At 31.7% G+C, this 20,017-nt stretch overlaps 1 protein-coding gene across 1 annotated transcript in view; it reads right to left on the bottom strand.

The window, feature by feature from the left end:
- Window positions 1-20,017, bottom strand: part of DENND1B (DENN domain containing 1B) — a 378,678-nt gene that overhangs the window by 84,201 nt on the left and 274,460 nt on the right. The window contains 2 exon segments of the mRNA XM_020971720.2: window positions 3,528-3,653; window positions 15,959-16,060. Of these exon segments, the coding sequence (XP_020827379.1) occupies window positions 3,528-3,653; window positions 15,959-16,060 (228 nt within the window).

Below are 20,017 nucleotides of genomic sequence, written 5' to 3'. Positions count from 1 at the left end.
TCAATAGAGGTTTTATGTTAAGGAGCAGAAACTTTATTCTTGGGACAAATAAACTAATACCTTAACAAGACACTAATTGTTTTTACAATAATTACATTAGAATTTTCCTCTTTTAATGGGTTAGTATACTCAGAAGGAAATTACATGTACCTTTTAAAGTAATTTATTTATATGAACTCATTTTGACATAAAACAATACACACTGACTCTTAAGCAAAATCTATTTAAAATTCAGATGAAACAATTTAGGGAAAAGAGAAAAGATTATTACTTAAAATTTAGTTACAATGAATTCCTACCTGTTCCTAAGACCCTCTTACTGGTCATCCAGACTACACTAAGTACTTCTGCTATTCTTACAACCCCCAGGCTATCTTTTCCAATCCAATCCCATCCAATCAACATTTATTAAATGTCTACTGAGTGCAAGACTGTGTGTTAGACACGGAGAATGCAAAGACAAAGCAAAAAAAAATTCCTGCCTCCAAGCGTGATTATTAAACTGAGTGGAAAGAACATGTCAATGGGTAAGGATATACTAAATTATCTGAATGGGGACAGATTGTTAATGACTGGGAGATCAGAGGAAGTCTCACATAGGATGTTTCCCATGAGTTAAGCATGTATGTGATTTGTTTATTTAAAGGCTGGCTTAGAGATTGCAAGAGAGAAACAAGGAAGGAGGGTTTTACAGGTATGAAGGCAACAGATAGGATGCTGAGTTTATGAAATAAGCATGGAAAGGTAGGCTGAAATCAAATTGTTAAGAGATTTGGGATGCCAAACTGCTGGAATGGTCTTCCTAAAGTTCAGATACTATTCCATCCCCAAGTTAAATGAAAAACCTTCAAAAGCTCTCCAATGCCTACCAAATTAAACTTGGTATTTAAGAACTGCCATAATGTATTTGTAACCTTTTTTTTCCAAGCTTATCATACACTATGCCTCTTCTTGATTACACACTGTACACAAATTCTACTATTCACCCTTCCCAATCTTTATGCCTTTCCTCATTATGTTTCATATACAAAGAATGACTTCTTCCCATATCTTTGTTAAGTGAAACTCCACCAATGAAGGCTCAATTTAAATGGCATCTCTTCCATCACAAACCTTTCCCAGTCATTTCTTACCAAAAGTGATTTTATTCCTGTTGAATACTGTTGCACTTTATCTATACCTTTGATATTGTACTTCACGCATGTTATCATGTGACAGTTATGAACATTTCATTTTCCATGACAGATTTTAAGATCCTTGAGGGCAGGGACTATTCCTTTTTCATTGTTACATCCTTCACTCACACAGAAAAGGCTACATAAGCAGAGCATAATCTCTGGCATGTTCTACTATTCTGGAAAGGCTTTGACCACAATTGAAAGAACAGATTGCATCTGTACTCCAAGGATCAAAATAATTAAGTTGGGAGATGCTAATCACTAAATAGGCTGGTTATTTGGTAATGAAGTGTTTGGCTATGTCAAATCTCTTGAAACAAAGAAAAATACACATTGGCACTCAATCCTCTGAGGCCTTCTTCTACTTTAGTAGTGACACAGGCAGAGCAGCAAAAAAGGTGGCAAAGGGGCCAGATAATCATACAGTTTTTAAGACCATCTATAAATATTAACTGTTGCTTGTAATATAAATATGAGCTTACTGGTCATGACTAAATAGATATTATATTGGAGGAACTGAATATTATGAAACTAAACTTTCTCTTTGTAAATGAAATTAGAAGACCAAAGTTGTAACTAAATAGAGGGATAGCTCACTGGTTCTCCTTTGGAGAGGTAAATAAAGGAGTTGGCATCATCATTTTTTGCATAATATCTATCTGCAAAAAGACCACTGTGAAGATGACTTCAGTCTGAAGCACAGAGGGGATTAAGAAGTACAGAAATTATATGAAAAATATGGCCCTTCAAACTCAATCAAGACATACTTTTTAATACTTGATGCTTTTAGTGAAAGTTAAACAGAAAAACAGTAAAAAACAGTATGTTTTAAAACACAGTTGAGAAGCAAGAAATGAAAGCATCCAAAGGCTTACAGACAGAAGTTTCATGCCAATATATCATGTGGTAGGCTTCATGATTATACATACCCTTTTCTTCAAGAAGGGAAAGAGGAGGTGCTGGGTAGTGAATATTGACTCACAATAACATCATAAAAATGAAATACATTCAAATACGTATGAAAGACTCGTTAGAGCAATAATAAACATCTATGCCAAGCACTTATTAAGCTTTTACTGGCATTATGCTAAGTACTGGGGATACAAAGAAAAAGCAATAACAGTTCTGACACTTTAGAGACTTTATATAAAAACACACATACACAACACATACAAAGTAGATGGAATGTGGCCCTTAGAGGAGAAGGTACTAGCACTTGTAGGGGGAACAGAAAAGGCCTCCTGGAAGAAGTAGTGATTGAGCTGAATAAAAGTAAGATAGGACACAAAACTGAGATAAGTTCAATCTGATTTATTTAAACAAAAATTACCGGTGCCAAAAACCAGAAAATTGATAAAAGAATAGATGACAATATAGGCTATTACCATTAACTCTAAGGAAGTTTAACAGTTTAAATCAATCACTACAAATGAAGAGAACAAAAGGACAACTCTGTACTTCTCTGAAAGCATAAATGCAACCTTACAACTTGACTAAACTAAAAGTAGTTTATTGTGTTTGGCCACTTACTCTCCTCTGCACATGCTAAATATTGTTTTAATTAATGCAAGCTAAACTCAACTCCACAATACTTATTAAACTGTTACTAAGGGATATGCATGTTCTATTGTAAAATATATAATACATAATATAATGCTAACTTTTTCACCTAATCACAGAATATCATTAGATTACAATAACTTGATACTCTCTATCCAGGTAAAAGAAGTAAGATGCAATATATTTCATTCTCTATCCACTAAAAAAAAGACAAAATGTTATGGCTATTTATAATCTGTAATTTTAAAAAAGACACAAATTAGACATAAAATAAACTAAGAATAATACACTCTTGAATATTATAATGTATTGGAGAGGACAAGAAGATCACTAACATGAAAGATTTCACTTTACAATATTTGACAGAAAATGTTTTTCCTACTATTTTCACCTATTATACTTCTAGAAATAAATAATCTTTTAAGTCCAATTGTTATTTACTTTCATTTCTCCATTTTAATGAGGATCGGTAAGTACCTTAAAATACCTTAATACAACTCATGAATCAGTTCTCGGTCGCATTTTTAGGAATAATGAAGGCTACAATAATGGAAATGAAGAGAAATACTAATTTAAGGGTAAATAATGAAGTACTGAGAAACTGCTTAACATTCATAAAAATGTATTAATTTTAGGACCCAAATAAATAATAGAAAGGGAGTGAAAAATGATCTTTCTCTAAAAAATAACACTTAAAAACACCCCCATCCCCAAATCTTTTTTCAGGTGTGAATGGGGTACATACTTCTCCCCATTTCAAACAAATTGAAAAAAGGGAGAAATGCTTACAGGTTTGTATCTCAATGCATCTCTGTAGGATCCAAACAAAGCAGCCTGAGCCCTAAGAAAGGCTCTAGCTACTCCATCACCCGTAGCTGTAGACTGCTTCTTCAGTTTATTTTTCAAGGCCGAGACCTGTGTAACAGAGAGGAACAGTTAAATTAACACCTCAGAAATTGGTACAGCAAGGTATGAACCCAATCAGCAGGCAAACCACAGTGTCTGCAGGTCAGCCAAAAAATCATCCTCCTCTTTGATAGCTTATCTTTTTAACTGTAGAGAGCACCTGCTGGTTCGTTAATTGAAAGGAAAGCAGGAGATGATGGTAAAGTGCTAATGTAAATTGGTTTATGCTCTCTTTTTTTTTTCCCAAGGCCTCTTGACATAAATAATCTTTAATTATTTTATAGTAAACTGCTTGTGAGCCACTTTTCAGAAAGATTTTAGCAATCATAACATGTGCCTGCTTGTTTGAGATGAAGCCAGTTGGGGATCTTTCATTTATGTACGTAAGGTTATTTGTTAAGGGCCCCCAAGGTTTATTTACCATTTACTTGATTTTAAGTTTTTTTTAATGCCTCATTAGCATGTATAATTTCTACCCATGCATTTGGTCAACCATTATCTGTTACTTAAGATGAATGGGAAGTTTTCAATATAATTGTCTTTATGGCATTTCTCATGCTTTTATTTCCAAAGTGCCTCTTATAAGACAAAACAACACTTAATTTTTTGCCTGATTTCTGAGGTTTATTAATCTTATTTGGCTTGATGATTCAAAATTCAAGTTTTACATATTTTAGAAGATATTTATGATACATATAGCCCTCACTTGACATGATACTTTAAGTAAAATTCCTGACCTAAACCTAATAAAAAATGAAATATGAGAGGAGATAGGTTTATTCACCCTCCAACTCATTCCATCCTCTTTTTTTCAAATTGTGCAATGTTAAAATACTTAGAAAGCATGGAAATTTAGGTCTGTCCACTTGGAAAATATGTACATTCATATTCTATTACTCATCATTACCTCCCAGAGAAATAATTAAAGTAGTTCAATTATTTTTAAATTGATAGGGGAAAAAAGCACAAAATCAAGTTTGTTTGTTTTTTAAATAAGGTAGGTGTATTCTTCCCCTCATAAACCATCCTATAGCCAAAATAGTTTCATTCCTTTCTTTTGAATTATATATATATATATATATGTATACATATATACATGTATATATGTACATATATATATACACATATACATGTGTATATATATATAAAGAAAAATATTTTTTTGAGTTTTTTTATGCAAGCAAGTCATGACTGCTGTTGTAGATGATGACTGTAGTTGAAGTGTCAACCTAATTAACAACTAAACTTTGAATAATGCTAATGAGAAAGGAACACAGCATCAGAGAAAAGACTGGCTCTACAGGTGATAAACCTTCACAGTAGTGACATTTTCCAGTGTAAAGTCACAGTTACTGTGATCTGATCAAAGAAAGAGACCCCCATTGGGTCCAATTATAACCACAGTTTTGAAAAAAATTATTGAGTTATGATGTTCATAATCTATGCAGAAAGGCCTTTACGGTACAGTTCTTCTCCCCATAGCTGTGGTCTTTTCAATTTATATCCAAGCTCCACAGATTCAGATAAAAGTTTAGAGCTTGAGTCATTTAGGCCATGGAGTTGCATATATACTAGCTCTCATTTCAGAGCTTTCAAAAAAAGGATTAAGCTATATTTCAAAAGGTACAAAATGTCTTTTAAAAGATTTTATTAGAGCAAAAGAGTTGATGCATTTGAATGTTTAAAAAAAATGCTGGTCATATGATAGTTTTTGTCCTGCATTTTATTTAAATCTGCATTTTATTTAAATTTATTTCATTTAAAGACTAATGAGTATCAAATAACAATGATTTTATTTTTTAATAAGTTAATCAAGACAATAGTTGACTCTGGTTATACTTCGAATTTGATGAAAAATTATAAGCAGTAAACAAAGGGGAGGGAGAGGGTATTTTTAAAATGAAAAAAAAAAGAGTGAATAAGGCCCTCATAATCTGACCATAAATATATCTTACTCTGCTTCCAAATAGACCTGCAAAAGTTATTGACTTATGACTGTTAGGATGGAGAGACACAAAAGAGACAGGAAGCTTAGTATGTAGCCTAATGAAGCTATCTAAATTCACATGAAAACTATAAAATAATCACAAGAAACCCTAATAGAATGATACCTTGTATTTTCTTATGTATTTTTCTAATACATATTTTCTACCCCACTCCAATGTTAAGCACAGAGCCAAAGGTATTCTTCTCGCCATATAATTTTTCATGCTGAATGGGCTCCCATCAGCAGCATACAAAAATAGATTTGAAGTTATTTCTACATTTCTTTTTCAGAGAACAGAATAGTAATAGTTTAGTGCTCCTTTGTGCTGAGGTCAGTATCTAAAAGAAAATTTGTAGGAAGAACATATGTATTTTTAAAAATCATGCCACTATTTTTGATGTGACATGTTAAAGTCTGACAAAACAATATTGTCAACTGTGCTCTTACCCTAAGCTATATGCTATCATTGTCCACTGTAATTTTCTTTAGCTCTCCAGCAGTTTACATTTATATATATATATATAAAATATATATAAATACACACACATATGCATATAATATACATATAATACATATATAGCCTTCTACACAGTGTCAGCTGTTTTGCTTTTCATATTTTAAAATTTGTTTTTGAAATAATTTTTTTTCCTGAAACTTTGCCATATTTAATAATCCTGCTTTGGAAAATGAGCAGTTATACTTCACACAGGTATTATGTCAAAATTATTCTGACATTCACAAGATGATTGACTTATTTTTGTCATTTAATAAAATAAAGATGACTCATGACTTATAATGCCAAAAGGTTGCAATTGGAATTAATTTGCTTAAAAAAGCCTTTTTTCTTTTTGGTCTAATTGGATCTTCTTGGTAGGAGGAAGACTTCAGTAATGTATGGATTAACAAATGTTCATGCCTTTTCAACTTCTTTTATAAACTTTTAGAGTCCATTCATCCTAAAGCAGAAGCAATTATGACCTGGTACTGAAAGAGTTCATAGAATTCAATGAAAAAATATACAGTGCTATAATTAGAGAATTTACAGCTGAGAGAGAACTGGGAGATCTTTTACTCTAAACATTTTCAATCAGTCAATAATAAATCAATAAACATTTATTAAGTACCTAATATGTGGCCAGGCACTGCGGAGATACAAATGGAGATACAAAAAATAAGTGGTAAAACACAATCCCTGTCCTCCAGGAACTCACAATTTAATGGAAGAGACAACAAAGAAATAAATATATACAAACAAGTTATATACAGGATAAATAGGAAACAATTAACAGAAGGAAAGCATTAAAATTAAGAGATGTTTCATTTTACAGATGGAAATTGATGACTGCAGAAGTGGGTTACACAGTGGAAATGCAAGGAATTGAAACAAGGTCTTTCAGTACTAAATCCAAGTGCTTTTCCATTACATCATATTGCCTCATTCACCACTGCTATACTCACCAAATTTCTTTTTATTACTATTTTGGCATTAAAATATCTGTGTAGAAAATTTAATTGAAACCAAGTAAACAATCATTTATTAAGTGCCTTTTAGATATGCAGTTATGCCAGGCACCAAAGACATGTGGAAAAAGAAATCCAGCATAACTGCCACTGCTTTCAAGGACTTTATATTGTACTAGGAGGAAATCATATGAATAAACAGCACTGCTATACCAGCTAGAAGACTCAGTGGATGGAGCACTGAGCCTGGAGTGAGGAAGAGGAGTTCAAATCCAGCATCAGACACTTAGTAGCTGTGTGACCTTAGGCAAATCACAACCTCTGCCTTAATTCACTGGAAAAGGAAATGGCAAAGCACTCCAGCATCTTTGCAAAGAAAACTGCATGAACAGTGCTATGGTCCATGAGGTAACAAAGAGTTGGACATGACTAAAGAACTAAACAACAGCACCATACATTACAGAATGGTTTAAGAATGACAAAGCCCTCTTCTAACAACAAACCTGTGAGGAAGTTACTGTAATTATTATTAGTCATATTTTACACATAAGGAAAGTAAAGCTCAGAAAGCCCAAGTATTTGCTCAGGGCCACAGTTAGTGTCACATATAGATTTCAAAACTGTTCCTTGTACTGGGGTATCACATTTTCTCTCAACAAACAAACAAAGATTAATTAATATTAGACCTTCATGCAGAGGTTCAGAGTAATGAAGTCATCCTGGGCAAATACAGTTGATCAGGAAAATAAAGAATTGTATTTTCTATTAGATAACAATGAGGGAGAAATGACCTACTACAAATGCTTGCTGATGTGACCTGACTAATAAAATCTAAATGTTTTTCAATATTAAAAAAGCTATAGAATAAAGAAGAGACTAAAGCAGTAAATTACCTATGATAATAAACTGTTCAGTTTTCCACAACCCTGTTTTTTCCCATTTCTTCCTTAAGTATCAAGTTTGTACATTTGACCAAAGCTGACCATTTTAAACCATCATCTTCTTTTGTCCTTACATTTAAAAAAAGCATAATCTTCTGTGCTATTCTAAAATAGACTATATTTTGTGACACAGAATTTCACTTCCTACTACTGCATAATTTTCAGGTTCTCATATAGAATCATTTACTTTTCTCAAAAACAAGCAGTTGGAAAGTATATATTGAACAATTTCTACTGGCCCAAGTACTACTTTTGATCTTAAGTTTAACGTAAAATATGTATATTTCCTATCTAAGGCATCATTCAATTCAATTCAACAAATATTCCAAAATACTAATCATGTGCAAGGCAATATGTTAGACCATGAAGAGAGACAGACAAAGAGTATGTAGTCCTGACCTCAAGGAACTTATATCATACATGGAGAATCCTCAAAGCACACAAATAAAGAGGGAGGGGACAAAAATAACTTCAGGGAAATGAGGAACATAGGGTTACAGTTTTCGAGCTGGAAGGGAACCCAGAGGCCATCTAGATCAACCACTTGATTTTACAGATGAAGAAACCAAGGTCCAGATAAGTTAAGTGATGTGCCCAAGGTCACACAGGTATTAAGAATCAGATGCAGGGTTTTAATCAGGTCCTCTGACTCCACAACACTCAGCTATTGGAAGCAGATGCCAAGTAGAGGCTTGAAGGAAGAATTCTAAGAAGTAGAGACAAAATAAATTTCAGGCAATGGAAAATAGTTTGTCCAAATGCATGGAGACAGGAGATACCATGTTAAATATGGAGAAGTGAGCAGTCATGGAGTTTGAGCAAAATATAGAATATATGAAGGGACACAGTATGGAATTTGATTGGAAAAATTACTGGAAGCCAGATTATGGAAGACTTTCAGTCCCCAAATAATGAGTTTGTATTTTATTCTACAGGCAGTCAATGAGCATTTATTAAGTATGTACTATAGATACAAAGAAAGGCAAAAGACAGTCTCTGCTCTCAATAAGCTCACAGTCGAATAGGGCAGACAACATGCAAACAAAAATGTACAAAAAATATATACACAGGATAAACTGGAAATAATCAACAAAGAAAAGACACTAAAATGAAAGGATATCATGAAAAGTTTTCTACTGAAGGAAGGCAGGAAAACCAGGAGGCAGAGATGAAGAGGGAGAGACTGATCCAGGCACGAGGTCAGTGTCACTGTACCATAGAGATAATGGGGAGTGTAAGGTGTGAGAAGACGAGAAGCCAGTGAAGCGTCTTGAGCAGCAGAGTGACAGAGTCATATCCGTATTTGGGAAAACTGTTTTGGCAAGTCTTGGGAGGATAAATTGGAGAGAGGAGAGACTGGCAGTAGGGAAATGTAGACTATTAAAGTAATCTAGACAAGAGGTGATAAGACCTGAATTATGCTGGTAGCTTTGTGATGAGAGAAAAAGAGATAGATGTAAGAGCTGTCATGGAGAATTTTCATAGAGTTTGAGAGAAAAACACTTGACAACTGATTCAAAAATGAAGGATGAAAGGAGAAGAGTCAAGAACAATCCCAGAGTCTATCACTATTTACTTCTTTTATATTATTTTAGGCAAGACTAAATTACACAATTCAGTCATTTCAAGTGGCTTAATTTACAACAGTTGAACTGTGATATATTTCTTAGCTCACAGAATAATTACTTATTTAGATTTCCAGATTAGGAAAGATATATAAATAGAAAGTAGAAAATTTATTGCTCAAGTTTTATGAAATATCCTGGAAATAAAATCTGTTCAATAAGATCTAAAATCTAGGCAATTACCTCTGAAAGGGTGTCTCCTTATGTGTCCTCTGGAACAATGCTAAACACTTCATCAATTTTCACATCTACCTTCAAACCATCTAAAAGATATTTAGGTTTTCACACAAAATGAATACTTCAAAATCTGAGATCACCAACTTGAGATTTCAGAGGTTCACAGCAGGAAACCTGTTAAAATCAAGACCACTATTTCTACAGAGTTTCATGAAATAAAATTTCTAAGTCTCAAGAAAAAAATAGTAGGATTATATAACTAATAAGATTGTAGTAAGGATCAGGTGAAATTAATTCACATGACAAGTGCCACTCTACATGTAGACATATGTGCATATACATACATAAATAATGCACATATATGATAATCTCTGAAAATACTATAAGAGAATGAAGCATTAAATGGCAGGAAAGAAAGTTAGAACAAAATGTAGTTTATAAATTTTCTTACTTTAACCATAATTGCAAGGCCTTTTCTATTTTTAAATATACACACAGAGATCCTAAAATGTTGGTAAATAGCACTGAAAGCATACTTTTTCAGCTTTTTTTCAATTTCATTGGTATCAAAGTCAGATAAAAAGTTCTTTTAAAATGTGGTTGGTTATAAAATTGATGATCAATTTAAAAATAATCACTATCCATGGAAATAACAGAAGTTGGCTGAGAAATAGAATAACTATCTCTATATGGGTTAATGAGGTAAAAGAGCAATATTTGCTTCTTGAAGATACAGTGACTCGAGAGCTAAATAGAATATTCCCTCAATTACGCTGAAATCTGAATCTTATTTTTTGTCTGACCTGATCATTTCTTGAGAAGGTCATTTCAAAAACTGTTAAACACTAGAAAGCAAAGGTTACAAAGCACAGGTATGACAAACCTGCAACCAATTATAAAATTTTCCAGGGTTTTTTTTCCCTATCATAATTCATATTATAACCAACTGATCCTACTATGTTAAGTATGTATAGAAGTTTAATAAGAATAAATATTCAATCTAATTTGTGAAAATATGGATGACACATGATCTTAAAAGTCATGAAATATAAACTGATTTGCTTGATAAATATTCAAATAAAAAGTTTTATTTAAAAACCTCAAATATAAAACCAGAAGACATTAATTAAGTTATGGATAGGTTACAAATAAGCAATTGTCTTGAAGGCAGCTGTTCAAAATTAGTGGAAGTAGCCAGAATTTCCTCATTTTTTGGAATTATTGGTTTTTTGGTTGTTATAATTTATTTTTCATATCCTATTGTTGTTCAGTTGGTTCAGTCATGTCTGACTCTTCATGACCCCATTTTGGGTTTTCTTGGCAAACATACTGGAGTAGTTTGTCATTCCCTTCTCCAGCTCATTTTTTATAGAGGAAGAACTGAGGCAGACAGTGATTAAGTGACATTCCCAGGGTCACACATCTAATAGGTGTCTGAGGCCAGGTCTGAACTCATGAAGATGAGTCTTTCTGACTCCGGGCCTGTCAGTCTATCCACTGCTGTCACCTATTCTAGTAACACCATTAAACCTGTTTATCCTTGAGAAAGTCTCATAATAACCCTAACCATCTCCTGTCAATGCTGATATGTATACACACACACACACACACACACACACACACACACACACACACACACATATTTTACAGGTGTTATTAATTTATAATGAAGTCTTTAGAGAAGTTTAGCAACTTAATCCCCATTTGGTAATGTCAATGGAATCTCTTTCAACCATGTTCTGGTCTACAGTGATTTTTGGAAAAGTGAGGTTTCACTACATTTCTATCAAAAGGAAGAAATTACATTGTAAGGGAAATTTATATCCAGAAACCAAGGCACCCAACTGCCACTGACTTAGTATTAAATAAGACAGAAAGATTATGGTACTTTAAAGAGATCAGAAGCCTGACAGACATATTTCCTTTTTTATAATGAAACTGGAATAAAAATAAATAAATAAAGCAGGGATAGTGATTGAACCTGTAAGAAATTGCTTCAGTATATAGCATATTTTCATGATTTAAGAAAAGAAGCATGTTATGGTGACTAGGGCATAAATATAGGAGGCAATGTATATAAAGTCATCTTATGATTCTATCATTAATGCTATCTTTTTTCCAGGGTAAAGAATACTGTCCTATCTTAGAGGATATGCTAATTAATTCTTCATAAAATATGATTAAAGAGTGTTAATTTCTTCCAAAGTATTAGTAATAATCATTTTCTCACATATACAAATACTATCACACATAAATTTCTTACATAGAATATACGGCTTATTTCCGGATTGTATATTTAAGTCATCATTCATTTCACAGGATAACAGAATTAGAGCTAGAAGCAACATTGGAAGGGATCAAATCCCACCCCAACATTTTACAGATGAGGAAATTGAGTAAAAGAGTGGTTAAGTGACTTGCACAGGATCACACAGTTAGTGAGTAAATAAAATAGAATTTAACCCAGGCCCTTCTGACTCTAATTCCAGCACTCTATCTACTACTCTACAGCGGACACAGGTTTTCTAGAGATAAAAAAGTTTTAATTTCTCCTTAAATAAACTCTAATGCTTACTTTGCAAACTTGATAATAATCCCAAGTTTAAGTATTTAAAATTTCCAACTAATTACAGCATTTCCTACTTTGTCACTTTATTGAATTAAAAAGAGTTTAATGGAGATATTTCAAAAGAATCAATTTTTAGAATACATATTTTGAAATAATTAAGAAATATATTTCCAATTTATTATTCCAATTTTTTTCCTTTTTAGACTGTGAGCCTATTTCATGTCCCAGCTCTTAGCAAAGTGTCTAGCACAAAGGTAGCATTTAATAAATGTTTATTGACTTTTTGTAGTAAAACTTTAGAAATTAAACATGTCATTGCAGGAAGCAATTGCTTGCTTTTCTCACAAAATTAGTATGTAAAAACAAAATGAAAGGTCAATTAAATTTGTTTTCCTCAACTAAAATTACCCCATATTCAACATACGTATTATACATTTATAACACAGACACACACACACACTCTCTCTCTCTCTCACACACACACAAACTAATAAAAGATAGTAAATTAATGGATAAAAAATCATTTTTATATAACTAAGTATATGTCCATAAAATGTAACATGTAACATATACTAATTATAAATGAATATTTGCTTTAAAATAAGAGAATATTTTATGTTCTAATTCAAAATCTTCAAATATTTGGTCATAGCTATACATTTTTTCATAATGGTTTCTTTATACAAGCCACTAGATTTCAAACAGCCCCAACTTCACAAGTATATTTTAAAAGCATAATTTACCTTGAAAATGCACTCTGAGTAACAGTCATTTATTTTAAAATTCATTCTCAGTAAAGTGGCTGTTTATTTGGTTTTTTCTTTTTTTTTTTTAATGATCCAAATCTACAATGAAATGATGAAATCTAAAAACAAGTGTTCTTGTCAGAAGACAGGAAGCAGTTTTTCCCCCCTCCTTAAGGAAAACAAAGGATTCCTGAAAGCCTTGCCCTGATTTATTTCTCCAATTTGAAATAACCTTAGGAGTAGCGGAACTGCTACTGGCATGGTAGTATTTCTAACAGTCAATAAATCTAAAATATTATGTGTGAATATTGGAATGAAGCCATTAAGAAGATTACAGCATGCAACACAGCAGAGGGTCCACAGGAAAAAAGGACTGGTAATTCAGGACAACTGTGACCACTGACCTTTGAACAGTCAAGACCACTGGTCAATCTGACACAATAATAGAGTTCACATGCATAGAAAGTCATCTACCCTGTAAGTATTATTTAAATGCTTTGGTGAATGATTTAAAAAGGACCATTTTAAATCTCAAGTAATTTATTATACATCAGACAATACCAATAATACTCATTTTCAGGTTTTTCTTTTCATTCATTAACAGGAAAATCTACTAATATCTTCTCATATTTTTATTAGATTAACACATATGATTACTTTTAAATATTTTTCCATTATACAAATCAAGATGCAATGCTTTTTATCACATATTCTCTAAGTAGTTGGGGAATACTGATGAAAATTTTAAATTTACGGGGGTCACTCCCACAATTGCCTGGATTGTTTTCAGGACCAAGTGATAAGGTTTCCTTCAACTTTAGTAGATTGTTCTAATTTCACATTATAGTTTTTGCTATTTATGTAATCTTCAAGAGACATTTCTATAAGTTTGTGGGCCTTGCCTCTAAGAATCTAAATGATTTATATTTTCACTTTTTTTGTGGTATGGCTTTTGACCCAACTTTATGATATCTGAATTCTCCTTATTAAGACTTTTATGATATTTAAACAAAATCTCTTATCAATAAAACATTAGCTATCATTGTATATAATCAGAGCTTTATATTTTTGTGGTGTTTCAGTCCTATATATGTTTACATGAGTGCTTTTAACAAACAAGTTAGTTACATCAAGAATGAAGTTTCTCTTCTTTATAACTTAGTAGGAAAGACTATCAAAACATAATTCTCAAAGGAAATATCATCTATCAATAAAGTGACTACAATAATTTTAATACTAAACATAGAAAAACTGAACTTCATTTTTTACAAAGCACCCATATTTTCTCCTGAGGGCATTACAATGGGAAATGTATACCCATGCAGAATATATTCCTAAAGCTGAGATTGAATTTTCACTCATTATTTTCTCCATTCAAATAAGGCTACTTTGATGGAGTTCTAATGAAAAGCTGTAATCATTTCTAGCAGCTTATGCAAAATTTTTATAATGAGCAAGTCTAGATATTAGAAACTAAAAAGATAATTTCATTGGTTTAGATTTTGATAAAATCAACATGAATTTTACTGCAGTGCAATGAACTGATTTAGTTTTCATTTATTGCAAAGTCAGCTAACATTAACATGGTAGTAATTTATTAGTAACTTAGATTTGACTTTGAATATTTCACTCCCTATTAAGCTAGGGGAATAATAATTATCAGTATTCTAGTATGGGTCCAAAATCTTAAAATTCATCTAGTTAAGCTCCTTTAGTGTATTTCAAAGCATTTTTTCTATTATATTACATTTTAAAATGCTCCCAAACCATTATAAAACACCAATTTTACATACTCTTGAAAAATATGAAGTTTTATACAAATGCAATGTATTATTATATTCTATTATTCCATTCTAAGACAAGCAACCCAACACACATAAATATAGAAGCAATGCCAACATACTTTTCAGTTCCATGCTAGGGAAGAGAAAAGTGAAATGCACTTTTAGAGACTATTTAACATGAAATACAGAATATGTTCCATTATGAGCCTCAGACAAAAAAACCTCTGAAAGATCAAAGACCAGAAAAAAACTGGCACTTAATTTATCAGCCTTTACAGACAAAAGACAGTTTTCGTCATTTCAAAAGGATCAGATGTCTTTTATGACAAACTGGGTTTGCAGTTTAATTTACAAATAGAATTCTAAGTAAGCAGTCTTTGCTCTTCCAAAGTATATGACAAACAGTGTAGGTTTTCATTCATGCAGCCCTCAGCTGGATAGAAAAGATTAAAATAAAACTGAAATAATTTAGAGAAAACAAATAAATGTTTCAGAAAGTTGAGAGAGATCAAAGCCAGAATTTTCTGACCCCAACTGTACAAGCATTTCTTATTATATTGACCAGTGCCATCAGATCATTAATTAAAAGGAAAAGCACTGGCAGGTGGCAGGGAAGCAAAAGCCGATAATTGGCCCCCTTCTTCTTCTTGCCTTCAAAAACTCTCTCGTTCTTTTGCAAGACATGCCACTAGGCAGACAGAAATGCCTACTTTGTAATATAATGATTAAGATGAGATGAAGAGACTTACGTCTAAAGCAGCTATGCCTAATGAATGCAGCTAGCTTTGTAATTATGATCTTGCTTTTAAAATAAGTAATGTGATGTTCCATTCAATGTTTCCTCAACTGTCAAAAAGGGAAAATATTTTAAATATGGACTTTAAGACTGATGCTTTTGCCTTTACCCGACTCATAATAATTTTGCTTTTATATCAGGTACAAAAAAGGGCAAAAATAACTACTAATAATTCAAAGACCCTGACGAAAGCATACACACCCTTTATGATATAGCCTTCATACTTACCACTTCACTTGGTAGGTTGTTCAGGTCATTAAATGGTGTTTCCAAAGTGTTTGTGTCAACATTTAACATAACCACATCCTCCAATGATTTATTTTTCACTCTCTGTTCAAAAATCACATACAACTATGAATAAATACATTTTCTTTTACTTGGCACAATCTGAATCTGGAAACAGAGATGATCATTATTAAATTATGTATCAAGGTAATAAGATTAGTGGAACTTGATCATATTTTTTAAAACTCCTAAAAGTCTTCCTTTCCACCTAAGAAACCTTTAAAAATTATGAATTTTCAAGAATTATGTTTTAAGATTAATTTATGCATTTAATAAAATGATCTGGTTTGAGGACTACTATACTATTTTGAACTAGCAGTAGTTAAATTAGAAATTATAATACAGCTTTATAAAACAGATATGCATAAATCATATTGCAAAAACATCAAGGACTTTAAAGTTTAATGCAAAAGTATAACACCAGCATTTCTTTCCCCTTACAAATAACTGAATGAAAATGTGAAACAAGAATTCTTAAAATGGGCCTATGAATTTTTTCAAGCTGATAACTGTATTTTAATAGAATTGCTTTCCTTTATAATCATATTTATTTTATGCATTTAAAAACATTAGGTATCTATAGCTTTCACTAGAATGCCAAAGAGTACTCATGTATGTGTACACACATATTGAGAACTCATAATCTAGGGAAATTTACAAAAACATAACTGAATTGAAAATTAAAACCATCACAGGACTTTAAGAAATATGTAAATAAGAGTAATACTTAGGTAAGAGTAATATCAAGCAGCTAAAGTTGTAAATATTGATATATATATATATATATATACATATATATATGTGTGTGTGTGTGTGTATATATATATATTATACATATATATATATGTCATACTATAAACTTCTACATAAAACAGTAATTGCTACAATCATGGGTACTGTAATTTGGGAGGACAATTTGAAAATCTGGAAATATTTGCTATTTTTTTCTTCCCTTGAATGCACTGCATTAATACATTCCCCCCCAAAAAAAATGCTCAATAATCCACAAATTAATAGATGTACACAGTGATTAGGAAAGTATCTTGAAGATGAGGAATAAAACAGCAGAAAGAGGGGTATGGGAACAGAAATGTACATAAACCTCATGGTTAGCAATAATATTGATGAGTGTTGCAATAAAATATTTTTGACATGGGTTTATAAGAATTGACCTTTGGAGAAGAAGATTCAAAGAAATAATAAAGTGACTTAGTCACTTTTGTTAAAATGGTCCAACCAATTGAGCCTTTGGGCAAAAACCTTAATTCACAAGATCATATGCTCCTTTTTCCTCCCTTACTATAAGTAAAGTTAATACTATATTTTCCTACTAAACTAAATTGTGCTGTCACCTCTGTTAAAATTGTAGCAATGCACTTTTTGTGCATCTGAATAGTGCTATTATGCTTTTTCAGCATTTCTAAGTATAAACAGCCCTTAGTCAACTGGAAATCTTACATGATATTTTCCCAAGACACTATGATAAAACTGTTAACGTTATTAATTTATTAAATGTTTCATACAATAAACTGATTGGACCAATTAAAAAAGTTAAGCCAAGAACAAATCTCCCAAAGTAAAAATGCTAAGTTTATCTTAAAATGTATGGTTCAACCTTTTGCACCAAGTCATGACTGGCCAAATTTTTTGGGTAAAAGCTAAAATGTACTTGCTGACATTCTCCTACCACACTCTCAACACATTTTTTAAAAAGTCTCTTTAACAGAACAATATCATGAAAATTAAGATACTATTCTCTCTTGGAGCATCAGTCAATAAAGAAGTAAAACTTTTGGTAGCAATGCTAAGATTTAAAAGTCTACAAAAAAAGTTAGTCCCTTCGCTTTCTTGGTAAAGGGTAAATAAAATAAATATCTTAGTAAGAACATAATTAGCAGTATTTTGATATGTCCAAATATAATTCTTAAAGATAATAAAATTATTAGTATTTAAAAATTTATCTAAGAAGAAAACATTAATTTAATTTTTAACATTAGTCTGCTTAAAATATAATTTAAAATGTCTTATGAAATTTTGAGTACTTTTTAAAAAGTTTTAAATTGGGAATTAGAGGAAGTATATAGAAATGGTTAACTGAAGAGTATTAAATGAATCAAACAATTCTGAAAAAAATGAAAATGGTATAAAGAAATGGAAAATGCAAGGAAGTAGATAACATTCTTTAGAATTTTATTTGACTAGTTCCTATAAGCTACTAAGGGTAGCTGTCAAATGAAATTGAAAGACTCACAAATGGAAACAAAAGTACAAGATATTTTAGGTTAAGGTAAAGGAATTTAAAGAAAATAGAGATAAATATGATTTTGGGTTTCTTTTTACAACGTTTTGGTCTAAAACATTTTTGGTATTTGTATTTTACCAAATTTTATCCACAATTACTCTTACTATCTTTAAAAGGAAATGGGAACACAGAACCTTTTGACATAAAGCTCTCATATAGTGAAGAAAACAAATGAATTTACATGAGTAAGAGAAGAAAAAGTGACCTTCTGATACAAGGCATAGAAAAGAAATGGTTATCTTCTTTATAACTAATGAACGAATTTTATATTAGGAAAGTAAGTAAAAGAATATATTTTAGATGAGGGAACCTCAAGTACTGAAGTAGAAAGCTTTTTTCACACAAAATCAAAAGCTTAATGCTTCCTTAAAGTGTTGCTGTAAACGTGTCTCTGCAAACATGCCTTAATGGCAATAAACAACACAAGGGCAACAGTCACCTGTCCTTCTGAAAACAGGCCAACCTTCCCTTTATGGTTGCTTGTTCATTATTGTGGAATGAGAAAGATAAAACTACACCTTTGTAGCACCGGCTTGCATCCTGCCAATCTCTCCAATGTCTCTTGGAATTTGCTGTTTCCCCTAGTCTTGTTTTTAGAGGCAAAGCAAATACACAAAGCTTATGTTTTATTTTTACTTTGGAAGCAAATTTGTATCAACATGTAAAACCACACTGTCTTCCTTTCCTCATAATTACATATAAAATAATCAAAGGAAAGATTTATAAAGTGCTACATTAATTTCATGTTTCTGTGGGTAACTAAGTTTAGATGTCTCTAGAGAAATGGTGAGATAAGTTTGAGTTGATTTGAGGAAAGAAGAAAGCATATGATAAGAGAATGATTTTCTTCTCCTTCAAAAAAAATAGGCTATAATTGCAGCCAAAAGCAAGGAAATATACCAAGCTAAGGAATATTGTATTTGTAAGCAGCAATATCTATAATTCAATTTCAAATACAATTCATTCAGTTTTTATGTTTTTATACTTTTGTATTGTTCTAAGGGAAATGTTAGGCATATCCCATAATGTGACAAATAAAATGTGAAGACTTTATTTTAAGATCAGCATGGTAAAAAGCATATTATCTTTCAGGACATAATACCATTATATCAATTAAGAAGTTAATGTCACATAAGTGGCCAAACAAAATTCTTGAATCTAAAAATGCACCTTCAGTAACTCTTTATCCATATCACAACAAAATAAGTTTACATTTTGTACAAGGCTAAACTAATGCTGCACAAGATTCTGAATCATGAGTCAGTTATTTCTTGAAACAATCTTTAAAAAATGCATTAGAGTTCACTCCTACCTATTTATGTTTTGATTTATAAAATTTTTCTTGACACATTCACAAGTTGCATGATTATTTTTAAAATAATCAATATAAATAAAAAATTGGAGCAGTAAGATTTTAAGCTTTATAAAAAGTTTATTACTTTATATTAAATTGGAGAAAGGTGATAATTATGTTAATATGTTAAATAATACATGAACTATTTCTATAAAATCAGTGCAGCAACCTAAGAAAGTAAAGCTCCAGATTTGGAATAAGGAAGACCTGAGTTCAAATTCTGCCTCAGAAACTTACCAGCTGTGTGACTCTGCCCACATCACTTAACCACTCTAAGACTCAGTTGCCTTACCTGTAAAATGGGGCTAATACTAACACCTATCTCTCAGGGTTGTTATGAGGCTCA

This window comes from Phascolarctos cinereus, unplaced genomic scaffold (assembly GCF_003287225.1).
Source record: "Phascolarctos cinereus isolate Bilbo 61053 unplaced genomic scaffold, phaCin_HiC Scaffold_5;HRSCAF=322, whole genome shotgun sequence".
Taxonomy (NCBI): Eukaryota; Metazoa; Chordata; class Mammalia; order Diprotodontia; family Phascolarctidae; genus Phascolarctos; species Phascolarctos cinereus.
This window is presented reverse-complemented; position numbering and strand designations above follow the sequence as displayed.